Below are 27,937 nucleotides of genomic sequence, written 5' to 3'. Positions count from 1 at the left end.
GGCAGAGCTGTGGAAATGATCTATTTGGACTTTACCATGAGGAACCTTGTTGAACGCCTTACTAGACTGGTTAGATCACATGGAATACAGGCAGAACTTGCTATTTTGATAAAGAACTTGCTCAAAGGTAGATGATAGAGGGTAGTGGAGGGTTGTTTTTTTTAAGACTGCAGCAGCAGTGTGCCACAAGGATCATTGTGGGGTTCACTGCTTCTTGTCATTTATATAACTGATTTAGATATGAACATACACAGGCTATGGTTAGAAAGTTTGCAGATGACACCAAATTAGAGATGTAGTGGACAGCAGAGAAGGCTACCTCAGAGTACAATAGGATGTTGATCAGTTGGGCCAGTGGGCAGAGGAGTGGCAGGTGGAGTTTAATTTAGATAAATGCAATTTGCTGCACTTTAGAAAAGGCAAATAAATGCACAACTTTTATATTTAATGGTAACATCCTGGGGAGTGCTGCTGAACAAAGATCTCAGACTGCAGGTTCATAGTTCCTTGGAAGTGGAGTCACAGTTAGACCTTGCCCTTATTGGTCAGTACATTAAGTATAGGATTGGGAGGTCATGTTGCGGCTGTACAGAACATTGGTTCGGCAACTTCTGAAATATTGCGTACAATTCTGGTGTCCTCCTATGGGGAGGATGTTGTGAAACTTGAAAGTGTTCAGAAAAAAATTTACAAGGATGTTGCCAGGGTTGCAGAGAGAGACTGAATAGGCCAGGACTATTTTCCCTGCAGTGCCGGAAGCTGAGGGGTGACCTTAGAGGTTTATAAAATCATGAAGGGCATGGACAGGGTAAATAAACAAGGTATTTTCCCTAACGTGAAAATCTGAAGTTGAAAGGGGAACAATTTATAAAAGGGAACTAAGGGGTAATTTCTTCCATGCAGACGGTGGTGCATGTATGGAATGAACTGCCAAAGGAAGTGGGAGGCTGGTACAATTATAACATTTAAAAAGCATCAGGATGGATGTATGAATAGCTTCCTGTGAAGCGCTTCTGTGATGTTTCCTCCGGCATTTATAGTGATTTGTACCTGCCGCTTCCGGTTGTCAGTTCCAGCTGTCCGCTGCAGTGGCCGGTATATTGGGTCCATGTCGATGTGCTTATTGATTGAATCTGTGGATGAGTGCCATGCCTCTAGGAATTCCCTGGCTATTCTCTGTTTGGCTTGCCCTATAATGGTAGTATCATCCCAGTTGAACTCATGTTGCTTGTCATCTGGAGTGTGTGGCTACTAAGGATAGCTGGTCATGTCATTTCGTGGCTAGTTGGTGTTCATGGATGCAGACCGTTAGCTGTCTTCCTGTTTGCATCCATGAACACCAACTAGCCACGAAACGACACGACCAGCTATCCTTAGTAGCCACACACGCGGATGACAAGCAACAAGAGTTTGACTGGGACGACACTACTATTATAGGGCAAGACAAACAAACAGAACAGCCAAGGAATTCCTAGAGGCATGGCACTCATCCACAGATTCAAATCAATAAGCACATCGACCTGGACCCAATATACCGGCCACTGTAGCGGACAGCTGGAACTGACAACCGGAAGCGGCAAATACAAATCACTATAAATGCCGGAGGAAACATCACAGAAGCGCTTCACAGGAGGCTCCCAAGCAGTGAGGATGTCACCTAGACAGGGGACGAAATGTCTGCAACACATTCCTAGCTCAGCGAACAGAACCACATCAACAAACTATAACATGATACTATTTTTCTTCTACTCGCTGAACAGCAAACATTCAAAAGTCTAAGAATTGACTTAGGTGTGTTAGTGAACACAGTATTACAAACATGCCATCAGCAACAATTGTCATTAACTTAGGTATTCTGTTTTCTTTCATGTGAGTTATTTCTAATATTCTAATGTTATTAGCATTCATTATTAGGAACACAAACATTTTGTCACCACTTGGTGTTAAAAATGTACAACAAAATAATGCTTCTTCAAACATTTGGCTGAATGATGGATTCTAGCTCTTCAAAGTAACTATAATTCTTTCAAAGGGATGGAAATTATCATGGTCACACTTGTTACACGTTTATTCTTTTTACTGAGACTAGGAAACTGGCACTGCTGACTTTTGCTGAATATACAAACCAATTAATGCCAACACAAGAACACATTTATTTAAAAATGGAGCTTTATGAAAATAGATTCTGCAATAAAATCCTAGCAATATTAAGCAAATACAAGAATATAAAATCTATGTAACTTTTACATAGTATCATTTTTGTTATCATTCACTTCTGCTTGGTTTGAACATGAAGACAATTTGGGGAGTGGAGAGCTGTGGGGAGAGAATCAATATTAGTATAGCCACTCACGTCATTTTAAAGATTACTTTTTTTTCCAGAGTTTTAAAATATGTTACATTTCATTTCAAATGAAAAAGCCATTATTCAAATGCAAGGATCACACTACTATTGAGCTTCACTTTGTTACATTTCTCTTATACCAAGCAAGTATCACAAGAGAACAATTTGTCAGCTTATCATGTGGTTTTACAACCTGATAAAACTATATTCTATTAGATCATGTCATTATATAGTCAGCATATTCAAACATATTTCAATATTCCAACAAATCCAAGTTTCAAGTAGGGGTCCTGCTTCTCATCTTAAGCAAAAGCAAAATCGCAGTTAAGAAGCAAAGTTTCCCATTGTTAGTTATTAACAAAACTTCCACCAATGGGATCCAGTTCATCAGATCCCTATTTAAAAAGAATCCCTCACTTTTGGCCCAAAAAGATAGCTGTTCTACCTTAATGGGCCATCTCCATCTGTATTTCACGACAGAAAAAACTTGCAAGGCAAACACTGTTTGAAGCCCAGGATTCTTCTGAAGCATGCAATCACTTAGCGGCTCCCCCAAGTGGAAGCTTCTTGGCTTATGTTCCGTAGACTCTGGCTAGCTTCTCAGATTCCTACTCAACAAAGACAACAGTGCGCTACATATAATTTTAAACTATAAGGGGACAATTTCTGGTGCTTCTGCAGTGAAGTAACTAAAATAAAATACCATTTTACTCCATAAGAACTGAATTGTTAAGAGCAAAAATTCTATCCAGGTGATGTTCAGTCAAACTATGGCTATATTCAGAATATAGAACAGTACAGCACAGGAAAGGCCCTTTGACCTATGTCTGTGGCAGCCATGAAGCCATTATAAGCCAATTGTGGCAGCCTGCACATGGTCCATATCCCTCAATCCCTGCCTGCTTATGTGTCTGCCTAGACGCCTCTTAAGCATTGCTATTGTATCTGCTTCTACCACTTACCTTGGCAGCACATTCCAGGCATCGAACATCCTCTGTGCCAAGTAAAAATCTTGCTCCTCACATCTCCTTTAGATATTCTCTCTTTTACCTTAAGCAATTCCCCTTTAGCATTTGACATTTCCACCTTTGAAAAATAACTCAAGACTATTTACCCTATCCATGCCTCAATTTTCTATACTTCTATCAACCTCTGACATAGAACATAGAAAGGTACAGCACAGAACAGGCCCTTCGGCCCACCATTTTCTCTAGAGGATTATTCCTAATCTAAAATAAAATAACCTAACCTACGCATCCCTCAATTCACTGCTGTCCATGTGCATGTCCAGCAGTCACTTAAATGTCCCTAATGACTCTGCTTCCACCACCACCATTGGCATTGCATTCACAACTGTCTGCGTAAAAAAACCTACCTCTGATGTCTCTGCTATACCTTCCTCCCAATATCTTAAAACTATGACCCCTCGTTTCAGTCAATCCTGCCCTGGGGAAAAGTCTCTGGCTATTGACTCTATCCACACCTATCATTACCTTGTATACCTCGATCAGGTCACCTCTCTTCTTCCTTCTCTCCAGAGAGAAATGTCTGAGCTTAGTCAACCTCTCTTCGGAAGACAAGCCCTCCAGTCCAGGCAGCATCCTGGTAAACCTTGTTTGCACCCTCCAAAGCCTCTGTATCTTTCCTATAATAGGGTGACCAGAACTGGACACAATATTCCAAGTATGGTCTCACCAGAGTCTTGTAGAACTGCAGGAAAACCTCGCAGCTCTTAAACTCGATCCCCCTGTTAAATGAAAGCCAAAACACCATATGCTTTCTTAACAACCCTACCCACTTGGGTGGCAACTTTGAGGAATCAAGCACTTGAACACCAAGATCCCTTTGTTCCTCCACACTGCCAAGAATCCTGTCTTTAATCTAGTGAAAACAATCCAAACAAATTTGTCCAATCTCTCCATATAGCTAATACATATCAATGTGGCAAATCTCTTTTTCAACCTGTCTAAAGTCTCCACATCCTTTCTGTATTATGATAACTAGAACTGCACAAAATACACCAAATGTCAATTTGAATTTAGTCCTGTTCTCACTCCTCATCTCCAGGTACCATCACTTCAAGCTCTTCTGGAAACTAAACACCAAACACTGACTTAGCTAGAATTCATTAGAAATAGTTGCTGGTAGTATTTTGTTTTGCAGCAATTAATAATTACTTACACTTGTATGTTCTAATATCAGAAAGCAAGATATATTATTTTAAACTCGATTTATACATAGGTTTTAGATGTCAGAAAAGCTAAAATAAAAATGGCTGAAACTCAGGAATGAAAACTCATAGGCTGCAGCAGAAACTTAAGTGACTGGCGATATGTACTTACTGGAAGGGGGTCTTAGTATAAACATCTTGTCTTAACTTGTGAAAGAGATTAATCTTCTGCTGAAAGATAGATAAAACAAATTGACAGTCACATTAGGAATTAACCAACTAACAACATTTCAATCCACATTTGGAAAAAAAAAAATTGGACAAGCAAGGATGAAATATTTTTTAAAAATCTGAAAATTGAACATTATATACTTGTGGTTCAGATTGGAGCGTTTGTTCAATTCAGTAAGGTTACTTTCAGGTATGTAAAGTGTACCTGTTGTGGCAAAATGGTGTCCAAATAATTAATACCTTTAGACTTAGCACTTATTTTACATTTTTAGGAATGTGCAAGGAATGGAGGGATAAGGACCAAGGGCAGTCAGAAGGGATTAGTTAATTTAGCATCATGTTAGGCACAACTCCATGGGTCAAAGGCTCCATTCTTGTGTTGTATGATTCTATGCTCTGTTCTGTAACTCCAATCAAACGCATTGAACTTCACTGATCCAAAGCAGCTGCAAGTGATGTGTGAAAGCAAATGGAGATAGAGAAAAACATGTACACTTTTTCAAAGCATGCTGAAATAACAAGGTGCATGGATTGCACAATGAGCTTTTATTTTCACAATAACTTCTGATATAGCCCTTTATCAGATAGATTTCTAGAAATCTAAGTACACTACATCTATCAGTCCCTCTTTAATCACACATCCAAAGAATTCCAACTGATTGTTCAAACATAATTTTCTATTGATTCTATCAGACTACCTTGAACTTATCCCAGTGCTTTGGTTGGCTCCAGAACTTGCCGTTAAGAAATTGTTTTAAAAAACTCCTTGAACATCCCATATAGGCTACCTTTGTTTACCGATATGTTAATTAAAATTTCTCATTAACATCGAACCATTCTGACAAGCTCCCATTACTTCTTCCTTTACCTTCAACCCGACTGTGCAATTATTTTTGTGGCCTGTACACCATTCCAATAAATGATGCTTGCTTTAATTCTCTTTCCAAACCATTTTTTCATCCTGCTTTTTCAGAACTCAAGTCCTCTCTCTCTCTCTCTATTGTGCTAACTCCATCATTAGCAAACAGTAACACCTCTACTTTTTCTTATCCTTTATGAATAGGTCCTATACCCTTTAATATTCAGGTACCAATCCATATCATCCTGCAACCATGGTTCTCAGGTCTTAACTATTAATTCCTATTTGCCCTCAGCATTTGAAACAAAACAAATGAACTATGTGCATTCAGATGTAGTCCATAGTATTATCATTTTATTCTTTTTGTAATCTTAGTAGTCTTAATAGGTGATATCCTCTTCCTTGAAACTTTATTGCTGGAACAGCACAGCAGGTCAGGCAGCATCCAGGGAACAGGAGATTCGACGTTTCGGGCACAGGCCCTTCTTCAGGAATGAGCAGAGAGTGTTCAGCAGGAGAAGATAAAAGGTAGGGAGGAGGGACTTGGAGGAGGGGCGTTGGAAATGTGATAGGTGGAAAGAGGTCAAGGTGAGGGTGATAGGTCGGAGTAGGATGGAGGCGGAGAGGTCAACAAGAAGACTGCAGGTCAGGAAGGCGGAGCCGGGCTGGAGGGATTCGGCTGAGACAAGGGGAGGGGGGATGAAGAAACTGGTGAAGTCCAAGTTCATCCCCTGTGGTTGGAGGGTTCCCAGTCGGAAGATAAGACGCTCCTCCTCCGACCGTCGCGTTGTTGTGGTTTGGCGGTGGATGAGTCCAATGACCTGCATATCCTCGGTGGAGTGGGAGGGGGAGTGGAAATGCTGTGCTACAGGGTGATTGGGTTGGCCCAGAGGTGCTCTCTGAATCGCTCCGCAACTCCCCCTCCCACTCCACCGAGGATATGCAGGTCATTGGACTCATCCACCGCCAAACCACAACAACCCGACGGTCGGAGGAGGAGCGACTTATCTTCCGACTGGGAACCCTCCAACCACAGGCAATGAACTTGGACTTCACCAGTTTCTTCATCCCCCCTCCCCCCAACTTGTCTCAGCCGAATCCCTCCAGCCCGGCAACGCCTTCCTGACCTGCAGTCTTCTTCTTGACCTCCCCGCCTCCATCCTACTCCGACCTATCACCCTCACCTTGACCTCTTTCCACCTATCACATTTCCAACGCCCCTCCTCCAAGTCCCTCCTCCCTACCTTTTATCTTCTCCTGCTGAACACTCTCTGCTCATTCCTGAAGAAGGGCCTGTGCCCGAAACGTCGAATCTCCTGTTCCCTGGATGCTGCCTGACCTGCTGTGCTGTTCCAGCAATAAAGTTTCAACTTTGATCTCCAGCATCTGCAGACCTCACTTTCTCCTCGATATCCTCTTCCTTTCTATGATGTTCATAATATCTGTTATTAATACGTTTCTGCCTTACGTTGTCTGCACTCTTGAACTTAACAGATCTTTGAAAATGTTCTCTTTTGCCCTAAAATTTAGAAAACCTCTCAATTTCCCTATTTATAACGCTCACGAGAACACTGCGGAGGTGGAGGCCACCCCGTGGTACATAAAACCTTTACCAGTTTTGGTGTCAGTACACCATAAACCAAACCCACTTCTCCCACACTAGTCTTTGAGACAAGTATTCATCTCCAATCTGATTTTTCCTGTTCCAATTTCCAAACAGTTAAGGTAATAAGGGTGGCATGGTGACTCAGTGATTAGCACTGCTGCCTCACAGCACTAGAGTCCCAGGTTTGATTTTAGCCTTGGGCGACTGAGTGTGGAGTTTGCACATTCTCCCAGTGTGTGGGGCTTTCCTGCGGGTGCTTCAGTTTCCTCCCACAATCCAAAGATGTGCAGGTCAGGTGGATTAGCCATGCTAAATTGCCCATAATCTTAGGTGCACTAGTCAGAGGGAAATGGGTCTGGGTGGGTCACTTTTCAGAGGGCCAGTGTGGACTGGCTGGGCCCAAGGGCCTGTTTCCACACTGTAGGGAATCTAATCTAATCATCAAGAGATACTTGCTTTGAGGCTGGTTTCCCAATCCCGCCTCCCCCCCTCCAATTTGAGGAATTACTGCCACATTGTGGTTCAGAGGCCATCACATCATCTAAAATAACAAATCCGATTATCCAAGATCTCTTTGAAATGGACCAGACCCCCCTCAAATGTATTTTAAGAAAGTAACCTAGAACTTAACATTTTCTTATTTTGAAAAGGTAGCTGTGAAGTGCTGTGTTCTAGCTGAAATGCAACTCAAAACTTGTTAAGCAAAACACAAAATTATTTAAACACTCTTGTTTGTATTTTAACAATAAAGAGGAAAATTTAGAATAACTTATTGGTAAACTTAACCAAATAATAGATATAGTACCTATAACTAATTAACTTCTCCAATAAAGCAATATCCCATAAACACACCCCTTGGCAAAAAGGCAAATTCAGACAGATTCTCACATGCAGTTCTCCAATCCAGGAAGAGAAAACATCGAGAAAATTCAGAGAAAGTAACAGCTAAGCGACATTCACTGCAGCTCCCAACTCAGATTCTAATGGCTTCTACTTAAAACTAAACCTAAAAACTAAAATAAAATAAAAATAGAAAGCCTGGTCTGAGAGAGCTGGCCACACCCTGACGGCTTCCATTGTTCCGACTTTAAAAAACCCAAGGTCTCACAAATTGTTTGCTTGCTTAGAGACATCTTGTCACCACTGTCTTACAACCTCTCTCAAACAAAAAGACAATTAACCTCTTAAATTGGATGAATGAGGGATATGGTTTATTCTCCCAAAAAGCAAGGGCAGTACTTATAGAATTAAAAAGTATGGCTTTAGATAGTGTTGTAAAACAGAGAAGGTCAAAAATCAAACAAACAACACCAGATTATCAAACACACCAGTTTATTTGAAATTGAAAGCTTTCGGAGCTCAGCTCCTTCTTCAGGCATGGTATCATAAAGGGGTATAAGACACGGCCTTATACCTCTCTATGATACAATGTCGGAGGAAGGAGCTGAGCTCAAAGCTTGCAATTTCAAATAAATCTGTTTGACTAAAATCTGTTGCTGTTTGATTTTTGACTTGGTCCACCCCAGTCCAACTCCAGTATCTCCACATCGTAGAACAGACAGACCTAAGGGTTCAGATTCATAATTCTTTGAAGTTTGCATCACATATAGATATGGTCAATAAGGTGGTGGTTAACATGCTTGCCTTCATTGCTCAGTCCTTTGCGTACAGGAGTTAAGACATTATATTGAGTTTGTACAAAATGTTGGTGAGACATCTTCTGGAAAACCTGTGTCCAATTGTGGTCACCCTGTTATTACTAAGATGGACAGGGTGCAAAAGAGATTTACCAGGGTGTTGCCAGGGATGGAAGGTTTGACTTATAAGGAGAGGCTGGATAGGCTGAGACTTTTACATTGGAGTGTAGGTGGTGGAGGAGGTGACTTCATGGGACATGTATAAAACCAGGTGCTGTTTCCCGAAGGCGGGGGATTTCAAGGCAAGGGGGCATATTTTAATGGCGAGAGAAGAAAGATTTAGAAAACACATGAGGGGCAATTTGTTTCTCCAAAACAGTGTGGTTTGAACTTCCTGAGGAAGAAGTGGTGGATTTGGGTAGAGTTACAACATTTGAATAAGTACATGAATAAGAAACGTTTGGAGGGATATGGGCTAGGCACAGACAGGTGGGACTAGTTTAGTTGGTCAGCATGGACTGGTTGGATTGAAGGGTCTATTTTCACGTTATATAAGTCTATGACTGGGACTCTAATATTTTTTGGACTTAGATTTCTGTTTTACAGACCCAGGATCAATAAAACAAATCTCTCCGTAGTTACAGCTCTAATAAAATTCTTTGCTTAGTTGAAATTCTTGAAAGCCTGAGAGTTTCCAGTACCAGCATTTCTGTCTAACTTGTAAATCCTAAAGAGGTGAACCAAGACTATTTCCCAAAGATTCAAAACCAAGTTGACTGCAATCGGAACTGTTCACCTAGCATCAAATCTACAACTGTCAGCCATTTGGCTTTGTTAACAGAAATTTCAGTGGGCATGAGAAGTCATTTCATTCATTTGTTTTTATAAACAAACGCAGAGACTTTGATTTTTGTGTTAAGTGTGTATCTGTGTGTACAGAACTAAGATTATATATTATATTTATATAAAATATATTATATAATATATGATTTTAATTAATGAGTTTATAATTAATGAACTCCAAACTCATCCATTTAAGATGCCTGGTGATCATTTTTCATTTTGGTTAGTAATAAGTATAGCAACATCTGCCCATTTTGGTCATTAAACATATAAATATGAATAATGACTGGAGGAATGCTGGGGCCCCATTATCAGCAACTTCTTCCGTAATGATCATAATACACCTTGGACATAGTCAATCTAAGATTGGATTTGGAGTAATATCAACTGGTTAAAAAAAATCCTGAAGGGTCCTGCCCAAAACATAAACTCTCCTGCCCTTCTGTTGCTACTTAACCTGCTGTGCTTTCTCCAGCTCCACATTTTACCAACTCAGACTTTCCACATCTGCAGTCCTCACTATCTCCAAGTTTAAACAAAAGAGGACAGCTAACAGGTTTCTCATAATATAAAACAAAACAGCATGAGAAGTAACTAAAGTTTTCCTGCAGTGGAAAGAAATATCTTTGACTGGTTTACAAGATTTAAAAAGGCAAAGCTAACAGAATTGGTAGAGGTTTTAAAAATGAAGGTTCCTGCAAAAGCTAGAATTGTAGAAGCATATATACTAAAACTGGAATGATACAAGATTAGCACGGCCCCACGCAAGGATGACACAAATTCACGTAATGTTCCGTGTTTTTGGGACCCATGTGGCCCAGTGATAGCATCTCTAATCCCGTGCCAGGAGGCCCAGGTTCAAGTCCCACCTTCTCCAAAAATGTGCAATAGCATCTTTGAACAGGTTGGTTAGAAAAATAGATTAAATAAAAAAAAAGAAAATGCATATATGATCAAAGCTTGAGCCCAGCATTTGTGATTGCATCTCTTGCAAAGGACGAGGTATACCAAATGGTAAGTTATCTAAGTTTTCAAGAATCCAACTTGAGCTAGAAAAGGCAATTGAAATTTAAAGGTGAATGAATTTGCAAATTAAATAAAAAAAACCAGTGGCATTGGAAAAGAAAATGGGGCTGAGGAGGCTGTACCAGAATTTCAGGAGACTAAAAGATTACTGAATTAAGAAGCGGGAGTTTAAAAAAATCTTTAGAAAAAGATAGTTCTGATTTTTTTTTTGCAAGGTTTGTAGCTCAGGTTGCGTTTAGGATGTAGGTTTGCTCGCTAAGCTGTAGGTTTGATATCCAGACGTTTCATTACCTGGCTGCGTAACATCATCAGTTGCAACCTCCAAGTGAAGCGAAGCGGTAGTCTCCTGCTTTCTATTTATGGGTTTGTCTTGGCTGGGGTTTGTGGTGATGCCATTTCCTGTTCATTTTCTGAGGGGTTGATAGATGGTATCTAGATCTATGTGTTTGCTTATGGCATTGTGGTTGGAGTGCCAGGCCTCTAGGAATTCTCTGGCATATCCCAGGATAGGTGTGTTGTCCCAGTCGAAATAGTGTTTTTTTTTCATCCGTGTATAGGGCCACGAGGGAGAGAGGGTCGTGTCTTTTTGTGGCTAGCTGGTGTGTGTATCGTGTGGCTAGCTGTGTTTGTGTATCCTGGTGGTTAACTTCTGATCTATAAAGTGCACCACCAACTCAAAACCCAAGGAGGTAGGTGCTTAAAATGCCCGAGGGGGGGGGGGGGGTGGAGGCTTTTTTTTTAAAAAAAGTGGCAGAACAAATTAAATGCTGAACAAAAACTGAGCACTTTTTATACGAGGTGGGTTAAAAGAGACAGCATGAGGTTTACACATGATGGAGGAGGTTCCATGAGATTACAACAGTTAAAAAAAAGGCTATTCTAGGTACAGACAAATTAGTTCTGTAGATAAACAGGTAAAAGTTTAGAAACAAAGAAACACCTCTCCCAGAATCAGTCCCAGTATCCCAGAAATCTGAGACTGTTGCCCCCTCCACCCATCATCTCTGCAGCCACATATTCATCTGATCTATTCTACTATTTCTCCTCTGTCCATCAGAAGCATGTATTAGTCAATTTTTAGATCACTACCTTTGAGGACCTACGCTTTAATCCAGATATTCTGCCTTTAGAACCGCATCCCTTTTTACCTCTGTCGTTGGTACTAAGGTGTACTGTGACCACTGGATGTTCACCCTCCCATTTCAGAATGTCCTGCAGATACTTTAGATTAGATTCCCTACAGTGTGGAGGCAGGCCCTTTGGCCCAATAAGTCCACACCATCCCTCCGAAGAGTACCCACGCAGACCCATTTTCCTCCGACTACTGCACCTAACACTATGGGAAATTTAGCACGGCCAATTCACAACCTGCACATCTTTGGATTGTGGGAGGAAACCAGAGGAATGCCTAACCTTGGAGACATTAAAATAGAGTTCAATATCCCAAAATTCAGACTTGTTATTTCTTTCACAGTTTACACTCTTAAGATTTCCGATGACGGGCACCCCTTATACCTGCAACTGTTGGCTGGACCGGATGACAAAAATGCTGAAAATTGTTGCTGGAAAAGCGCAGGTCAGGCAGCATCCAAGGAGCAGGAGAATCGACGTTTCGGGCATGAGCCCTTCTTCAGGACATTCCTGAAGAAGGGCTCATGCCCGAAACGTCGATTCTCCTGCTCCTTGGATGCTGCCTGACCTGCTGCGCTTTTCCAGCAACACATTTCCAGCTCTGATCTCCAGCCCTCACTTTCTCCCTGATGACAAAATGCTAAGCCTTGTCCTCAAAGAGAATGAGACAGGAGAAGTGAATGTAAGTAGGAATATTTTTGAGTGGTTCCTGCTGTTTTGGTTGTAACGTGTTAACCCATGCAAATAGTCACCCGAGGCTGGAATCGAACCTGGGTCCCTGGGGCTGTGAAGCTGCAGTGCTAACCACTGAGCCACCATGCTGCCCATGATACCTCCTTGATCCTAGTACCAGCAAGCATCATGCCAGGCCACAGGAATGTCTGCCTGCTCCCCGATGATTGAATCTTCTAACGTTCCTACACACTTCTCTCCCAGGCAGCAGAGCAAACCATGGTGCAGCAAATTTGAGTTCTTATTTTCCTCAGAAGCCATTGCTCCAAACAGTATTCAAAGCTAAAATATGACCTGGCAGTTATATAATGCAATTGAACTGGTAATGCAAAATAATTTTAGCTTTGGATACTGCAGGGAAGAATGGCTTCTGAGGAAAGTAGCAAGAACCAAATTCACTGTACCATGGTTTGCTCTGCTGCATGGGAGAGGAGAAATGTGTGTGAGAGCGGTTGCAGATTTCTGGGATGTCGGAATCGATTCTGGGCAAGTTGGGTGATTGCACTTGGCCAAAACTGGAACTGGTGTCCTAAGGGAATAGTGTAGTTGGGGAGGATATAAACTAAAATGGCAGGTAAATGGGAGGTAGAAGACAAGGGAAAAGAAAACAACAGATAGAATGGGAAGTCCAAACAAGTCCACATGGCAAAATAATGTGAATGGGACTAAGAACGTTAAACAGTCAAGTCTTAAGGCCTTGTGTGGGGTGTTTGCAATAACAATGAATTAGTTCACAAATATATACAAATAGGTCTGACAAGTTTGAGAGTCGAGAGAGGTGGCTGAAGGGTGACCAGGGACAGGAACCAAATATCCACCTGTATTCAGTTTTTAAGGAGACAAAAAGGAAAAAAGAAGGGGATGGGGTAGCATTGCTGGTCGAAGAGGACCTTCATGCAGTGGTAAGGAAGGATGTTCACTCTGGCAAAATGGAATCTATGTGGGTACAGCACAGAAACACCAAAGGGTAAAAAGCAAAAATGGGGGTTGTATATATGTATACCTCAAAATGTAGCAGCAATGTTGAAGGTGGCATTAATTAGAAATTTAGACACACTAGCAATAAAGATATACTGTAATTATGGGCAGCTTCAATCTGCATATAGATTGGGCAAATCAAATCAGTAATAATTCCATAAGACGAGGAATTCCTGGAGTGTGCGCACGATGGTTTGCTGCATCAATATATTCAGGAACCAATTAGAGAACAGGTAGGCTATCCTAGACTGGGCGTTGTGCAATGAGGACAGGATATTTGGTAATCAAGTTGTGCAAGGCCTCTTGGGGAAACAGTGACCATAATATGAAAGAATTCTACATCAGATGGGGAGTGATGTAGTGAATGAATTAAAAAAAGGAAACTACAATGGTCTGAAGCATAAGTTGGCTATGAAAGTTGGAGAACACTGCATGTTAATTGTTCATTCTTGTCTGGCATGAAAAAACAGGAAGGGTGCCACTACCATGACTAACAAGATAATCTAGAAATAGCACTAGATCCAAGGGAGGGACATACAAAGCAGCAGAAAGACCTAAGGTATGGCCAAAGTTTAGGTTTTAACAAATGAGACCAAAGCGATTGATCGGGGGAAAAGAGAATACAAGGGGAAGCTTGAGGGAACATAAAAACTGATTGTAAAACCTTCTTTACATATGCGGACAGGAAAAGTTTAGTGGTGAAGGCTAATGTCAAAATAAATCAATAAAAAGGAAGTTACAATGGGGGACAAAGACGACAGACCAATTAAATACATCCTCTGCGAAGATAGAACGAAACTACGATACAAACAAACAATGGGATAGCGATAGGGATAGGGTCGAGTGATAGGGAGGGATGGAAAGAAATCAGTATTAGTAGGAAAATTATGTTGGGGCAATTAATGCTAGGACACAAATCCCCAAGTCTGATCAACTACATCCCAGGGTGCTTAAGGAAGTGGCCAAGAAACAGTGGATGCTTTGGTGGTTATCTTTCAAAGATTCTGTTGATGCTGGATCAGCTTCTATGGATTAGAGGGTAGCTAATGCAATCCCACTATCTTAAAAAAAATAGTGGGAAAACAGGAAATTGTAGACTGGCTAGCCTGTTATCAGTAGAAAATGAGAGTCCATTATAAAAGACTAAACTGCAAAGTACTGGATAATAGTGACAGGATCGGACAGTTAATATGGATTTAAGAAAGAGAAATTGTGCTTGACAAATCTACTGAAAATTTTGGATGTAAGTAACAGAAGGGAGCCAATGGATGTAGTTTACTTGGGCTTTCAGAAGGCTTTGATAATGGTCCCAAATAAAGATTAGAATGTAAAATTAAAGCACATAGGACTGCACATACTATACATGGATGGAGAACCCATTGGCAGATAGGAAGCAAAATAGAAATAAACAGGTCTTTTTCTGAAAGGCAGGCAGTGACTAGTGGGATCAGCGATTGGACCCCAACTAGTCACAACATATATTAATGATTTAGACGAGGGTACTAAATGTAATATCTCCAAATCTGCAAAAATCACTGAAAGTTTGGTGGGAGCACAATTTAAAGATTTGGAATTTGACATTTTGGATTGAGATAAGGAGAAATGCCTTGACACCAAATAGTGAGGCATTTGATACGCAGAAGTAAAAACCAATGAACTTCTTATAGAAGTTTAAGCATAAATTAAAAATTAATCACTTTGTAACTCGAACTCATACAGAAGACCAAAGGGTTGCAGCTAGGCAGGCAGCAGAGATGGCTGATAATTATGAGCTGAACCATAAAATGAAAAGTATTTTTTGGTCAGTCCCATAAACTAGAAAAGGATGAAAGATGGGAGAGTGAAAGCAAGGTGAATAGACTGCGGAAGGAAAGGGAGGTTAAAAAAAAGAAATCAGAAACAAAAACTAGCTGGAAACACGCAGTAATTCTGGCAGCACCTGTGGAGAGAAAGCAGAGTTAACGTTTCAGGTTCCAATCTGAAGGGTCACTGGACCAAAAACATTAACCCTGCTTTTTTGCCACAGATGCTGCCCAGACCTGCTGCACTTTTCCAGTAATTTCTGATTTTGTTTTGGTGAGGAAAAGGATAGCCAGAAAGATAGCTGAGAATTCCTCCTCAGGCCAGAAAGGAAGATGCTAAGGATGGTAGGGAAATTTGAAGGCCTCAGTATTGGAGGATGATTGCAAAGGCTAACGTTTTTGCCCTTTGGTTTCTCTTACTTCACATGCAGTCACACTCTCCCGTCCCTGAACACTAACCGAATCAAAATACCCTAAGTGCAACTGCTTCCTAGTGCAAAGAACCTTGTAACTTTTCATTCACTTAGTGCATTAGTATCTGTAGGACAACTTCCAGCTCAAATTCGGAGCCAAAGCTGCTTGAACTTCAACAATTAACTGCAGACTCTTTGTCCTAGACCAAATTAAAACCCAGGAGTTCCAACAATCTGCAATTCTGACACATCTGTCCTGCCATCTCTAATTTGTTCTAATTAATGCTTCAGTTATTTAAGAAAATGCTATGTGGCTAAAGTAAACATTTTACTGACATTATCACCAGTTGCTATACCATTATGAGTAATCCTTAAATCACTTAACAGATACTCACCAAATAACTAGACTCTTTTCCTGTAGAATGGAGCAAAAATCCTAAACGAGTTAGAAAAGCAAAAGGAACACCTCTTTCCCTTCTACCTATAAGCCGGTTAATCACCTACAGATAGTTTTTCTATAACACAATGGTTGCAATCTTATGACCCTGCATTATATAAAATTTGCACAATAAAAATAGCACTTAAAATGTTGGCGATACAATCGTGTTATAGCCAACACACTTTAAAAAGTTTGGGCTTGAGAAAGAGCATCCCCATTCGTCAATCGCATTACAGTCAATTTGTATTGACGAAATGCGCGTGAGAGCAGAATGACCTGTAACTCCAAGTCACACTCGAGCATAAAGTTGGCTCGTTTTATATACTCATAATACAAAAAGGTCTATCTGATGCAGTTGTAGCTGTTGTTTTTTAAAAAAATTAACATCCAATATTTCTTCCAGTGGTCACCATGCAAAAAAAAAAAGACTGGGAACTTAAAAATTCAAACTGCAGATTTCAGCTTAGTGTTAACTTACTCCAATTCCAATCAAAATTATATTTGTACAAAAAGATTTAAACTATTAACCACCAACTGCCATCATTCAATTGCCGTTTGAGAGATCCTAACATACAAAAAAAGTCATATGCATGTCCTGTGTTACAACAATAATTTACTGGCTATAAAGAGCATTGGGATGTTCTGAAGTCATGAACCATTTCACATTTATAATAGTTATGATTTCTTTTATGACCACAAGAGAGAAAGCTTGTTTAACTCATTGGAGATTACCCAAAAAGGACCAAAAGTCTTCCTTCATAGTAGATATACTTCAAATGATCAAGATCACCTCCGCATTATTAATTTCTAGATCTACCTCATTTTATTTTCTTTTGTTTAAACTTTGGAGCCACTTAGATCTATTGGCACTTGTTTTATGAAGCTTAAAACTATCGAAGTAGTAAAATTGTTTGCCAAAATCTAATGCATCAGTAGTGGATTTGGCAAATTTGGGGAAATGAAGCATAGACTGGGTGAGTGCTTTGCAGAACATCTACGTTCTGCCTGTGAAAAGGTTCCTGAGCTTCCAGCTGCCTGCCACATTTACATATCACCATGTTCCCTGGCCTACCCTGTTTCTGTCTCAGGCTTGCTGCAGCATCCCAATGAAGCTCAGTGCAAGCTGGAAGAACACCACCCAATTTTCTGCTTTGGGACCCTACAGCCCTCCAGACTCAATATCGAGTTCAATAATTTTAGGGTCTGAACGCTCCCATTTCCTAGCCACATACCACAGACACCAGGCTTTGTTGTTATCACAGTCTGTCATTACACACTACTTATTGTTAACCACTAAGTCTCTATTAACAGCTATTCACCCTCCTAGTCAGGTCATTGTCCACTCCTTTGCCCATCCAACTGTTCTTCTCTCTTTGAGTCCTATCCTCACGAATTGTTTACTCCTTACCACTTCACCAAACCCTTTCATAGGTGCCAACAGTTCTGAGGAAGGGTCAGCGTACCCATTGATTTAGATTTCTCTTCACAGATGATGCCAGACCTGCTGAGCTTTTCCAACAACTTCTGTCACTAACCATTTTTCAACATCTATTTTCTTGACTGTGTCGATACTACAACAATGGATGAATGGATACCATCCAGCAATCGCCATTCAGGAATGTTCCCTCCCAGTTGGGGAACACTGCAGCAGTCAAGGACATTCAGCCATTGATCTTGGGTAAGCGTCCTTGAGATACATAACAATACAGAATCGAAGAGCAGCGACTGATAGGCAAGCTCTGTACCCATGATCTTGGGTTTGTGTCATGCTCCATGCGACCCCCCCATACTGTTCTGAATCTTTATAATCCTTAGTATCCTGGTTTGACACCATCACCTTGATAACTTATGATCGATCTTAATTTGTACAGTTTTGGATTACTTTTTATTTTGGTTAGATCCTCAGCATATGACTCTTAAGCCCATCATGTTATTTCAGTCATTGGGTTTGTCTCCAGTACCATCTTAGTTTTAGTGCTTTGTAATCATCTCTCTGCCTCAATTAATCTGATCATAGGTCATCCCGTAACTTGTGATCCCACTGTTGACACTTTACTCACACCGTCTGACATTCATCACCCGCAGAGACTTATTATTCCGTCTGTTGACATTTCACTCACACCACTTGTATGGTTTTTTGATCTCCAGGATTATAAATTCTATGCTTGTGTGTCTCTCCTCACTTCAATTGTTGAAGGGGCAGTGCTCCAAAAGCTTGTGATTTCAAATCAACCCCTGTTGGACTATAACCTGGTGTCGTATGACTTCTGACCTTGCCCACCTTAGTCCAACACTGACACCTTCACATCATGACATGAAAAAGAGCAATGGGAATAACTCTTTGGGGTAAATACCACAAATTTATTGCTAGATAAGTGTGTTTTTAAGCTACTTACCTCACTGCCTGAATACTGCACCATTGAAAGCAAAAAGGTCGATATAATTGTTTTTGACTGTTAAAGAAGTTAAAGTAGTAACCATCAAAAGACTTTATGATGATTTCAAGTTAATAAGCATGCTTGAGTACAGGACATTCTGTTTTTAATGATATTTAAGTCAATGACAGTCAGAACTGCCTTCATCAAGCATTAACTCAGGCCTTGATCGTTTACTAACTACATTACTTTGTAACCAATTCCCAGTCATCTTTAACCTATCAAAACAACCAAACATTAAAATAACTTAATTTCTGATGGGTTTATCTGCAGATTAAGTAAAACATCAGATACCCCTCCATGATTCTACAAATTTATCATGTCCTTGCTCAACCACATCTCCTTAAAATGTGTTACAATCTGGAAGAGTGGAGGTAGTCGAACAAAAGCTATTTGACAAATATTAAAAGAAAAATGTTAGGGTAAATACACAAAGAACAGGAAGATTCAGCGGTAATCCTTTCAGAAGACTGGCTCAGTTCCATTGGGCAAAATGGTCTTTGACAAGATCACTTGGTATTGGCTGGATGATCAACTGCGCGGAAGCTGCTCCTTGATTATATACAGCATCAGAAGGTAACTTCTGTTCCCATTCCTTTAGAGCCTTAAAATTTATGTTATAAAATCTACACAGAAGATGGCAACACAGTGGTAATGTTAATATTAATCCAGAGATAGAACTTCAAATCCCACCAGGATAAATGAAGAAATTTGAAGTGTAATTAATGATTCTGGAATAAGATGAAACCACTGGATTGTTATAAAATCCCATCTAATTCATCAATTTTTTTTTGAGGAGAAAATCTGCTGTCCTTCTGCAGTTTGCACTGCATACAACTTCAGACCCACAGTAATATAGTTGATTTTTAACTGGCCCAACAAGTTGTTCATTTCAAGGGCAATTAGTGATTGCTAATAAATGCTGGCCTTGCCTGTCAGTCTTACTTGTGTTGAGAGCATGAAACAACTCACAGGAAGGTGCTTAACCAAACACTTGACTTTAATTAGATTTTTGGGACAAAACAATGAACATTTGGAAATCAGTTATTTTTCAGCATAGATGTTGTAGTGTGATGACAGACACTAGAACACTCATTAAAATAGAAGTTGCACAAATACAGTTTATAATTATACTCTGACCACATTTTAGAAGATAGGGCATTGACAATTCAGGAAATTTGGCAATGACAAATGGGTGCAAGTTGCTACACCACAGCAAAGTATCTTTCTCAGGAACAGCAGAAATATTCATTCCTCCCCAAGAAGGGTGTCAGCCTCCATCCACAGCCCCAAATCAAGGGCATCTTCTGCTCCCACCCAACCACTATACCACCAGGCCTTGTCTTCTTTACTCCTGTTTCTAGTAACCAATTTAAAATCTGCAACATCCTTCTTCTATTTTTCATTTCTATGATTCTTATACAAGTCTTCACCTTTGACCAGATCATTACAGCTGTGCTTTCAGCCAGCCAAACTTCACCACTTGCATTTTCCTCCTTCAAACTTGTCTTACTATCTTTTTTCTGCCAAGCATTTGGTCACCATTCCTATGCTGTTAAGCTGAGAAATCATTTCCTGCAGGCTTCTTTTTATTGCCTTGGAATATTTTTGCATTAGTTAAAAACTAAATTATTTTAGTTGATACCAAATTCTAGAAGCCATATGCATGACATTTAAATTCTTTTGTAGACCGTTATGGATATTTCATCAGTTAATAGACAAATGATGAAATTGGAATACTAAATTCAGTGAGCAGCCCCATTCCAGCTTGAGCACAGTAGAACAGCATGGAGGAACAGCTGAAAAAAGATTTTACAGAAAAGAACATGGACTGCAATGGCTTCAGACTGCAATAATGGGTCACTGAATCATATTCATTTGTGTCAGGTAGGACTCCAGTCAGAGGAGAATTTTCTGACCTTAGTTTTACAGGGCTCTTTGCCATCATGCTCAGAGGCATCTTCATCTTGTGAAGAAGAAAGATTTACTACCTTGATGCATTGGATAGTTACTCTCACTTGTTCTGGGCATACAAATCCAAAATACAAACAGAAGCTACTATGAGGTCTGTCAAAAAGCATCATTGCTGGAATCCCAAACCAATGTTCATGAATGGATTATTGCTTGGTATGCATTGTTTCATGGCATTATTAAAAACAACTTCTAAAATCAAGAATAGCATCTTTTAAAGCTGATTACTACTTATCGATCTTTGCAATTAAAATGCTTGGTCTTTGTCACAGTTAATAAGCCATATACTGTTTGCTTGTGTTAGAAATCAACAGTATACATTAAGCAACAGGATTCATTTGTGAACGAAGGATCTCAGGTCACAAGTAAAATCCAAGCAGCCAACATGGGAATTTACATCAAACATAAAAGATAATAATCAGAGATTATTTCTGTTTTCTCAGCTGCAATATGTGCATCAAGGTGGAATAACTGCCTACCTGTCACATGCATCCACAATTGAAAAGTTAAAGACAAAAGTGACAAATGCCTAGATACCAAATATCAATGTGAAAAAGCTTACTGTTAATGTTCTTAACCTTGGAATTTACTATGACATCTTGCCAGTGAGACAAAAAGCTGAAGGCCTACAACCTTGATCAAGGGGCACCATGCTAGCAGCTGTAAAACAACATTAAAAAGAAAAAGTATTCAGACCTTGCCTTCAAAAAGTACTAGGGATTGGCCAGGTGCAGTAGGATACCTGAAGATTCATTTTGAGACTAGCAGACAACTGAGACATAACATGCAATAAGGGAATCACCTATCTAAAGGCAAATAAGAGAGGTTTCCCCACTCTTTGGGGTCATGAATCTTTAGAATTACCATCCTTAATGGCAGTGGAAGCAGAGTCTTTGATAATCAGATTTTTGATTAGCAAGAGTTTGAGTGGTTAACAGAGTTAAGTGGAAATAGGAAGCAATCAGCTCAGCCAGAATCATATTGAACAGCTGGACATCAAAGAGGTTGAATAGCCTGAGTAACAAATAGTGCCAAGGGATAGAAAATGACTATACATTTGAGATATTTTCTAAGCAACTTGCTTAGATGTTATTACACACCCCTAGAACATTTGAGACTTGAATCTGGGCCTCCCAGCTCACAGGAAAGCACTCTACCACTGCACCAAGATGGCCTGGATATGTTATGATAAAACTGTTCAGAGATGTTATTACATATTTCTGGTGCAGGTGGGAGTTAAACCCAGGTGTCCCATTTCAAGGGTAGGGACATACCATTGTTCCACAAGAGGGCCCCAAAAATATGGAACATTACAAGAATTTGTAGCTGATGAGGAGACTTAAGCAATGGGACTCAGCTGTCAGGGATTAGAATAGGAAGAGACCTGGGTTAAAGTTCCATCTGTTTCAGGGAAGTGTAGCAACACCCGAGAAGGTCGATCAGAAAATACCTATAATTTGCAAACCTGTGTGAACTGATGAACTTAAAAAACAAGAAAGTACTAGGTTTTTAAAAAATTATTGAAACGTGATAGTCAATAGAATAGTTTGTCTAGTTGGGAAGACAGTATTAAGAGAACATTTAGAACTAATGAAGAAAACTCAGAAGAGAAGTTCCTTACACAGGCTAAACTGTAACATGGCATAAGTGGAACATAGCTTGAGGCAGGTACCATTGAATAGTTTAAAGGGAAAATGGGATAAGTATTTGAATCCTAGGGTAGAACAAGAGAATGGGGAGTAGGTAAAATCCAGTGGGATTCATAAATTCATTTCAGCCAGACAGGATGGGCTAACAGCCTCTATCACTTAAAAGTTATTTAATTTGTGAGCTAAGTGTACTTTGAAATAAAAGTTTCTCAATCCCAGCGAGAAGGCGACTAAGGATAATTTAATCAAAGTCCTTCAGTTAATGTTACTAATCTCCTTCGAAATCAGAATTCTATTTGAGCATTAATATGGCTTGAAACAGTCAAATGATGAACAAGGTGTCTTTAAGACCATTCATGATACTTTGTAGTATGTGCCATCCCTATCACTACACAATAGTGGGCAGAAGTGGTTTAATGTAATCCACTGCTGCCAATCCTACTTAAAATCACTAGAGAAAAATTAAAAAAAAGAGATACAGAATACACCACCAGACAGTTGCTACCGAAGTAGCATTGTTTTTGGATAACCAGGTTTATTGCATGATAGCAATAAGTACACGTGGTCAGTACCTTAGGGTGCAGGTATAGACACATCAGCTCCTTCCAAAGGCTGGAGTTGAACATTTTGTCTCCACCCGCAGAATGTGTATAACATCAGTAGAATAGGTGGAGCAAACGTTACAGGAACATTTAACTGCTTCAGAACAATAACCTTTTATACAGTGTTGCTACACCTCACTGGGGTAACAGCTGGAAAGCAAGCTCTGCTATTCCTGGAGTTGTCACGAAAAGTTAGATATTTTATAAATGTATCCAAAATTCCACAATGTCCCCATCTCTTTTTAGACCCAGGTTGATAGGAAGTATGGATCAGGTTGCTGTACTTAACAAGGCTTACTATTTATTAAAACAAATGATTTGAGCTGCAGATAAATTATGAAATGTAACATTTACCTCATAGGGCCTCTCTCCATGCTCTTTGGCCCAAACTGGTCCATGCCAACCAAAATGTCCATTCATGCTAACCCCATTTCCCTGCACTTGGCCCATTTCCTTCTAAACTTTTCCTATCCATGTATTTTCCAAATGCCTTTTAAATGTTGTTAATGCACATGCCTCAACTACTTGGCAGCTCATTGCATATGCACACCATCATCTGTGTAAAAAAGTTGTCACTTTTATCCTTTCCATTCTCACCTTAAACTGATGCCCTCATGTCCTTTATTTCCCAACCCTGGGAAAAAGACTAAGTGCATTCATCCTATCCATGCCTCATGATCTTATACAGTTCTACAAGATTCCTGTTCTGTCTCCTATGCTCTAATGTCCTAGCTGGTCTCTCCCTAGAATTCAGACCATTGAGTCCTGGCAACAGCCTTCTAAATTTCTTCTGCACTCTTTCCAATTTGATAACATCCTTCTTATAGCAAGGTGACCAAAACTAAGCACAGTATTCCAAACGTGGCCTCACTAACATCATGTACAACTGCAACATAACTTCATATCTTCTATATTCAATACCCTGACTGATAAAGGCCAGTGTGCCAAAAGCCTTCTTCACTGCTTTGTCTACCTGTGACTCCACTTTAAGAGAACTGTGCACCTGAAGTTCAAGGTTCCTCTGTTCAATTACACTTCTTAAGGCCCTACAATTTGCTATGAAATTCCTGATGAAGAACTCATACTTAAAACATCAACTCTCCTGCTCCTCGGATGCTGCCTGGCTGGCTTTTCCAGCACCATACGTTTCGACTCTGATCTTCAGCATCTGCAGTCCTCACTTTCTCCACCATGAAACTCCTGCCATTTCTTGGCCCATTCTCCAGCTGATGAAGGTCCTGCTGCAATTTCTGATAACCTTCTCACTGTCCACAATGCCACCTACTTTAGTGCCGCCAACAATCATGCCTAATATATTCTTGTCCAAATCACTGATTTAGTTAATAAATAGCAATGGGCCCAGGACTGACCCCAGAGACATACCACTAGTCACAGGCCTCCAGTCCGACAAGCATCTTTCCACTATTACCTCTGCTCCCTACCATCAAGCAAATTGTGTATCCAATTTGCCAGCTCTCCATGGATTCCCTGCAATCTAGCCTTCCAGAGAAATCTACCACATAGAACCTTATCAAAAGCCTTAATGAAATCCATATAGACTACTTCTACCACCCTGCCCTCATCAACCTTCCAGGCCACTTCAAAGAAGTCTAACAAATGTGAGGCATGATCTCCCACGCACAAAGTCAAGCTGACTAATCCCAATCAAACCCTGTCTTTCTGTGCGCATGTATATTGGATCCCTAAGAATCTTCTCCAATAACTTACAGATGTTAAGTTTACTGATCAATAGTTTCAAGGTTTTTTTTTTTGCACCCTTTCTTGATTAAAAGAACAACATTCACTGCTCTCCAGTGTTCCAGGACCTCATCCATGGTTAACGATGTGCAAATCAGCCAGCACTCCTGCAATTTCTTCTCTAGCTTCTTGCTGGATTCTTGGATATATCTGGTCAGGACCAGGAGATTTATCCACCCTCATACATTCTAATATGTGCAACACCTCCTCTTACATGATATGAGCTGTGCCCAAGATATCACCACTAACTTCCCTAAGTTCCCAGGTCTCATGTCTTTCTCACAGTAAAGAAGAGAAATATTCATTGAGGACCTCACCCATCTCCTGTGTTCCACACGTACGTATCCACTTTGGTCCTTCAGCGGTCCTATTCTGTTTGGTTATTCTTTTTCCCCTTTCATATACAGGGCGTCTCCCAACCCCCACCTGCAGGTCCGGTTACCACGGTTTCAGTTATGTGCGGATTACCGCAGCCTGAACACGTAAAAGGGAATATTCCAGAACCAGGAGCTACCGGGAACTTATGTTTCCATTTAAGTGAATGGGTTTGCAATTATCCACGATTTTGGGCCTCAATATCTCTTGTCATCCAGGGTTCCCTATTCCTGCCAACCTTACCCATTCCTGCCAACCTTACCCATTCCTGCCAACCTTACCCTTCATCCTCACAGGAACATATCGACCATGATTTCTAGCTATTTAACTTGTAAAGGCCTCCCACTTGCCAGGGGTCCGTTTGCCTGCAAACAAACTACTCCAATCAACCCCTGCAAGCTCATATCTAATTCTATCAAAATTCACCTTGCTCCAATTTAGAACTTGAACCTGTGGACCAGTTTTGTCTCTCGCCATAACTATTCTAAAATTGGTAGAACTATGGTCACTAGTCCCAAAGTCCTCCCCCACCGTCATCTCAGTCATCTGTCCTGCCCTATTTCCCAAAAGTAGGTTGGGTTTTGCCCCTCCGTGAGTGGCACCCTCTACATAGTGCTTGAGGAAACTTTCCTGAATGCACTCAAATTCCACCCAATCGAAGCCTTTAACACTCTGGCAGTCCCAGTCTATGTTAGGAAAATTAAAATCCCCAGCAATGACAACCCTATTGCTCCTGCAAGTCTCCCCAGTCTCCTGGCATATTTGCTCCTTTAATTCCCATTGACTATTTCAAAACCTACAGTACAACCCCAATAACGTCACCATTCCCTTCTTATTTCTCAGCTCCACCAACAAAGCCTTACTGGATGATCCTTTACTAGTTAAAACTCTATTCTTATAAACTGTATCACCAAACACCTCCCCCAATGCAGACAGACAAGAAAATATTGGTGTTATGGGTGGAGGAAAAAATAACTGTTTAATATTCCCCCTCCACAGGATGTACGGAGATGATCCCTTTGACAAATAGATAATCACATGAATGTTGGCAGGCAAATATTTATCATCCAGAACTGGTCACTTCACAGACCAATTACTCATTTGTTGCCTGCCGAATTTCATCTGGTACACACTACCTAATTCTGGTTCCTCAGCAACTAGACCACTCCCACTGGTTGAGCAGATAACAGAACACTTATAATAATTGCTGGCAGCTTGCTTCGTTAAAAAGGACAGCAATCCCTTCCTTATCCCTTAGTTTAAACAAAATCATTTTCCTTTTTCAGTTCACAACCAAAAATGCAGAAAAAACATCTTTATGACATGGTAACACTTTCCTTTTCCGACAAGAGTGGTACTAAATTATTTTAGTGGAGAGATAAATCTGGGGAGAGGGGGCTACACCATATGTACAGTATCTTATACATACCATAAGTATGGTATCTTCACCATATGCACATACTGAGAAATAGACTCAAATTGTTGAACTTTGGGTGTGAGCTGTGATTGTTCCACAAGCCATGTGATGGTTTAAAAACATGCATTAACATTTAATACAGAAGAGGAAGAAGGGAAGAGGCAACTCTGAAGAATAGGACTTCCCACATTAGGTCCTTGACTAGTTCTCCCCTCTTGGCTTCAATCAGACCATCAGGGGCCAAACCAGTTCTGCAATAAGAATTAGTGAGAGTTACAGGTGGATGCAAAGGGTAATCCCCTGCATCGATTACCGAATTGCAAAGATTTGCCAACGAGTGCCAAAAAAAAATGCCTACATACTAAAAAGGTTATTCAGACGGGAGCGTAGCCTGGGAGGGAGGCGGACGGATGAATTGCTACTACACCTTCTACCACCCTCCCAAACAAACAAAAACCCTGCTGGGGTGAGATGGAGACGATCCGCTCCAAACGCATCAGAGGGGACCGAGGAAACCTCCAGCAAAACAAAAAAGCCCGAGGGCGACCGGCGACGATCTCCTTAGGATCCGACCCTCAAACTAGTTTCTTCCAAATTAGCTTGCCTGGATTCAGTAATTTGCACGGATGACACCCGTTTAATCTTAGCGGCAGAGCACCAATATTACTGTTCCAAAAGAATAAAAATCAGCACACAATGGAACGCTCGCAAGAACCAACGCGTGAGCTGAATAACTTACCTCAGGAATGACAGGACGAGTTAGGGATGGGGTGAGGGATAGGGATGCACAGATGGCGCCGTTATCTGAAAAACGAGCTCCACAGCGACGCACCCGACTCCCTGCGCCCTCCACCCGCCGCACTGGATGTGGCTCCGGCAGCGGCGCAATAAAAACCGTTGGGCAGCCAGAGCAGGAGCCGCGCGCACCGGTTTCTAGCGGTTTCGACTGCAGGAGGGGGCGGGGCTGCCTGGCACCGCGCGGCGAGGCACGCGCAGCAGGTGTGCGCCGGCGCCACGACGGGGGGTTGCTTGGCAGGTAGGGCATTGGACGCGTCCTGTTTTTCTTCTTCTTTGTAGTTTTGATTTTTTTTTTCTCTGACAATGCAATGTGTTTTACTTGTTGAAGGGCTGGACCCCAAAGGGAGAGAGGAAAGCCATCAGAGCCTGATTGGCAAAGCATTTGGGGGGGGAGAGACTTTCAACTCATGAGGGTGTAGGAAGCAGAAGCCATGAGTCATTTCAAAGACAAACTGTGGGCACTTGAGGGAAATAAAGTTGTAGGGCCACAGGGATAGTTTGTGGTGGGGTGAGGTGGGGACAAATTGAAACCTTCTGCTTTGGGTTCGTATGGATTTGATGGGCCAAATGATCTCCCACGCCTTAGGTCCAAATAAATAAGCCAAATGAAGAATTGCCTTGTCTCCAGGAAGGAGTCGACCTTCGCACAATCAGCAGTTGAGCCCTCTTAAAGATTTAGAAATCATTGTGCATTTTCAAGCTTCAAGATTAATTAAGAATT

The 27,937-nt window shown here is 40.8% G+C and overlaps 1 protein-coding gene and 1 non-coding gene across 7 annotated transcripts in view; one reads left to right on the top strand and one right to left on the bottom strand.

Moving 5' to 3' along the window:
- The window catches only part of tmem269 (transmembrane protein 269), an 85,646-nt gene extending 58,406 nt beyond the window's left edge, over positions 1–27,240 (bottom strand). For 2 of the 6 annotated variants that reach the window (XM_043675515.1, XM_043675519.1), the window contains exons 1-2: positions 27,158–27,240; positions 4,687–4,745 (exon numbers count right to left, since the gene is read on the bottom strand). In XM_043675515.1, coding sequence (XP_043531450.1) covers positions 4,687–4,711 — 25 coding nt within the window. In that variant the 5' untranslated portion in view covers positions 4,712–4,745; positions 27,158–27,240. Of the gene's footprint in view, positions 1–1,650; positions 2,317–4,686; positions 4,746–21,179; positions 21,268–21,313; positions 21,443–27,157 lie in introns of those variants that run through there. The other 4 variants (XR_006309250.1, XM_043675516.1, XM_043675518.1 and 1 more) reach the window with 4 other exon arrangements.
- Positions 10,392–10,493, top strand: LOC122540493. The gene has a single exon (XR_006309325.1). It is a non-coding gene; the product is annotated as a U6 spliceosomal RNA (small nuclear RNA).
- Positions 27,241–27,937: the final 697 nt, after the last annotated feature.

The sequence above is a fragment of the Chiloscyllium plagiosum genome, chromosome 34, assembly GCF_004010195.1.
Source record: "Chiloscyllium plagiosum isolate BGI_BamShark_2017 chromosome 34, ASM401019v2, whole genome shotgun sequence".
NCBI classification, from domain to species: domain Eukaryota; kingdom Metazoa; phylum Chordata; class Chondrichthyes; order Orectolobiformes; family Hemiscylliidae; genus Chiloscyllium; species Chiloscyllium plagiosum.
The sequence above is the reverse complement of the archived record's forward strand: the minus strand, read 5'-3'. Positions and strand labels throughout refer to the sequence as shown.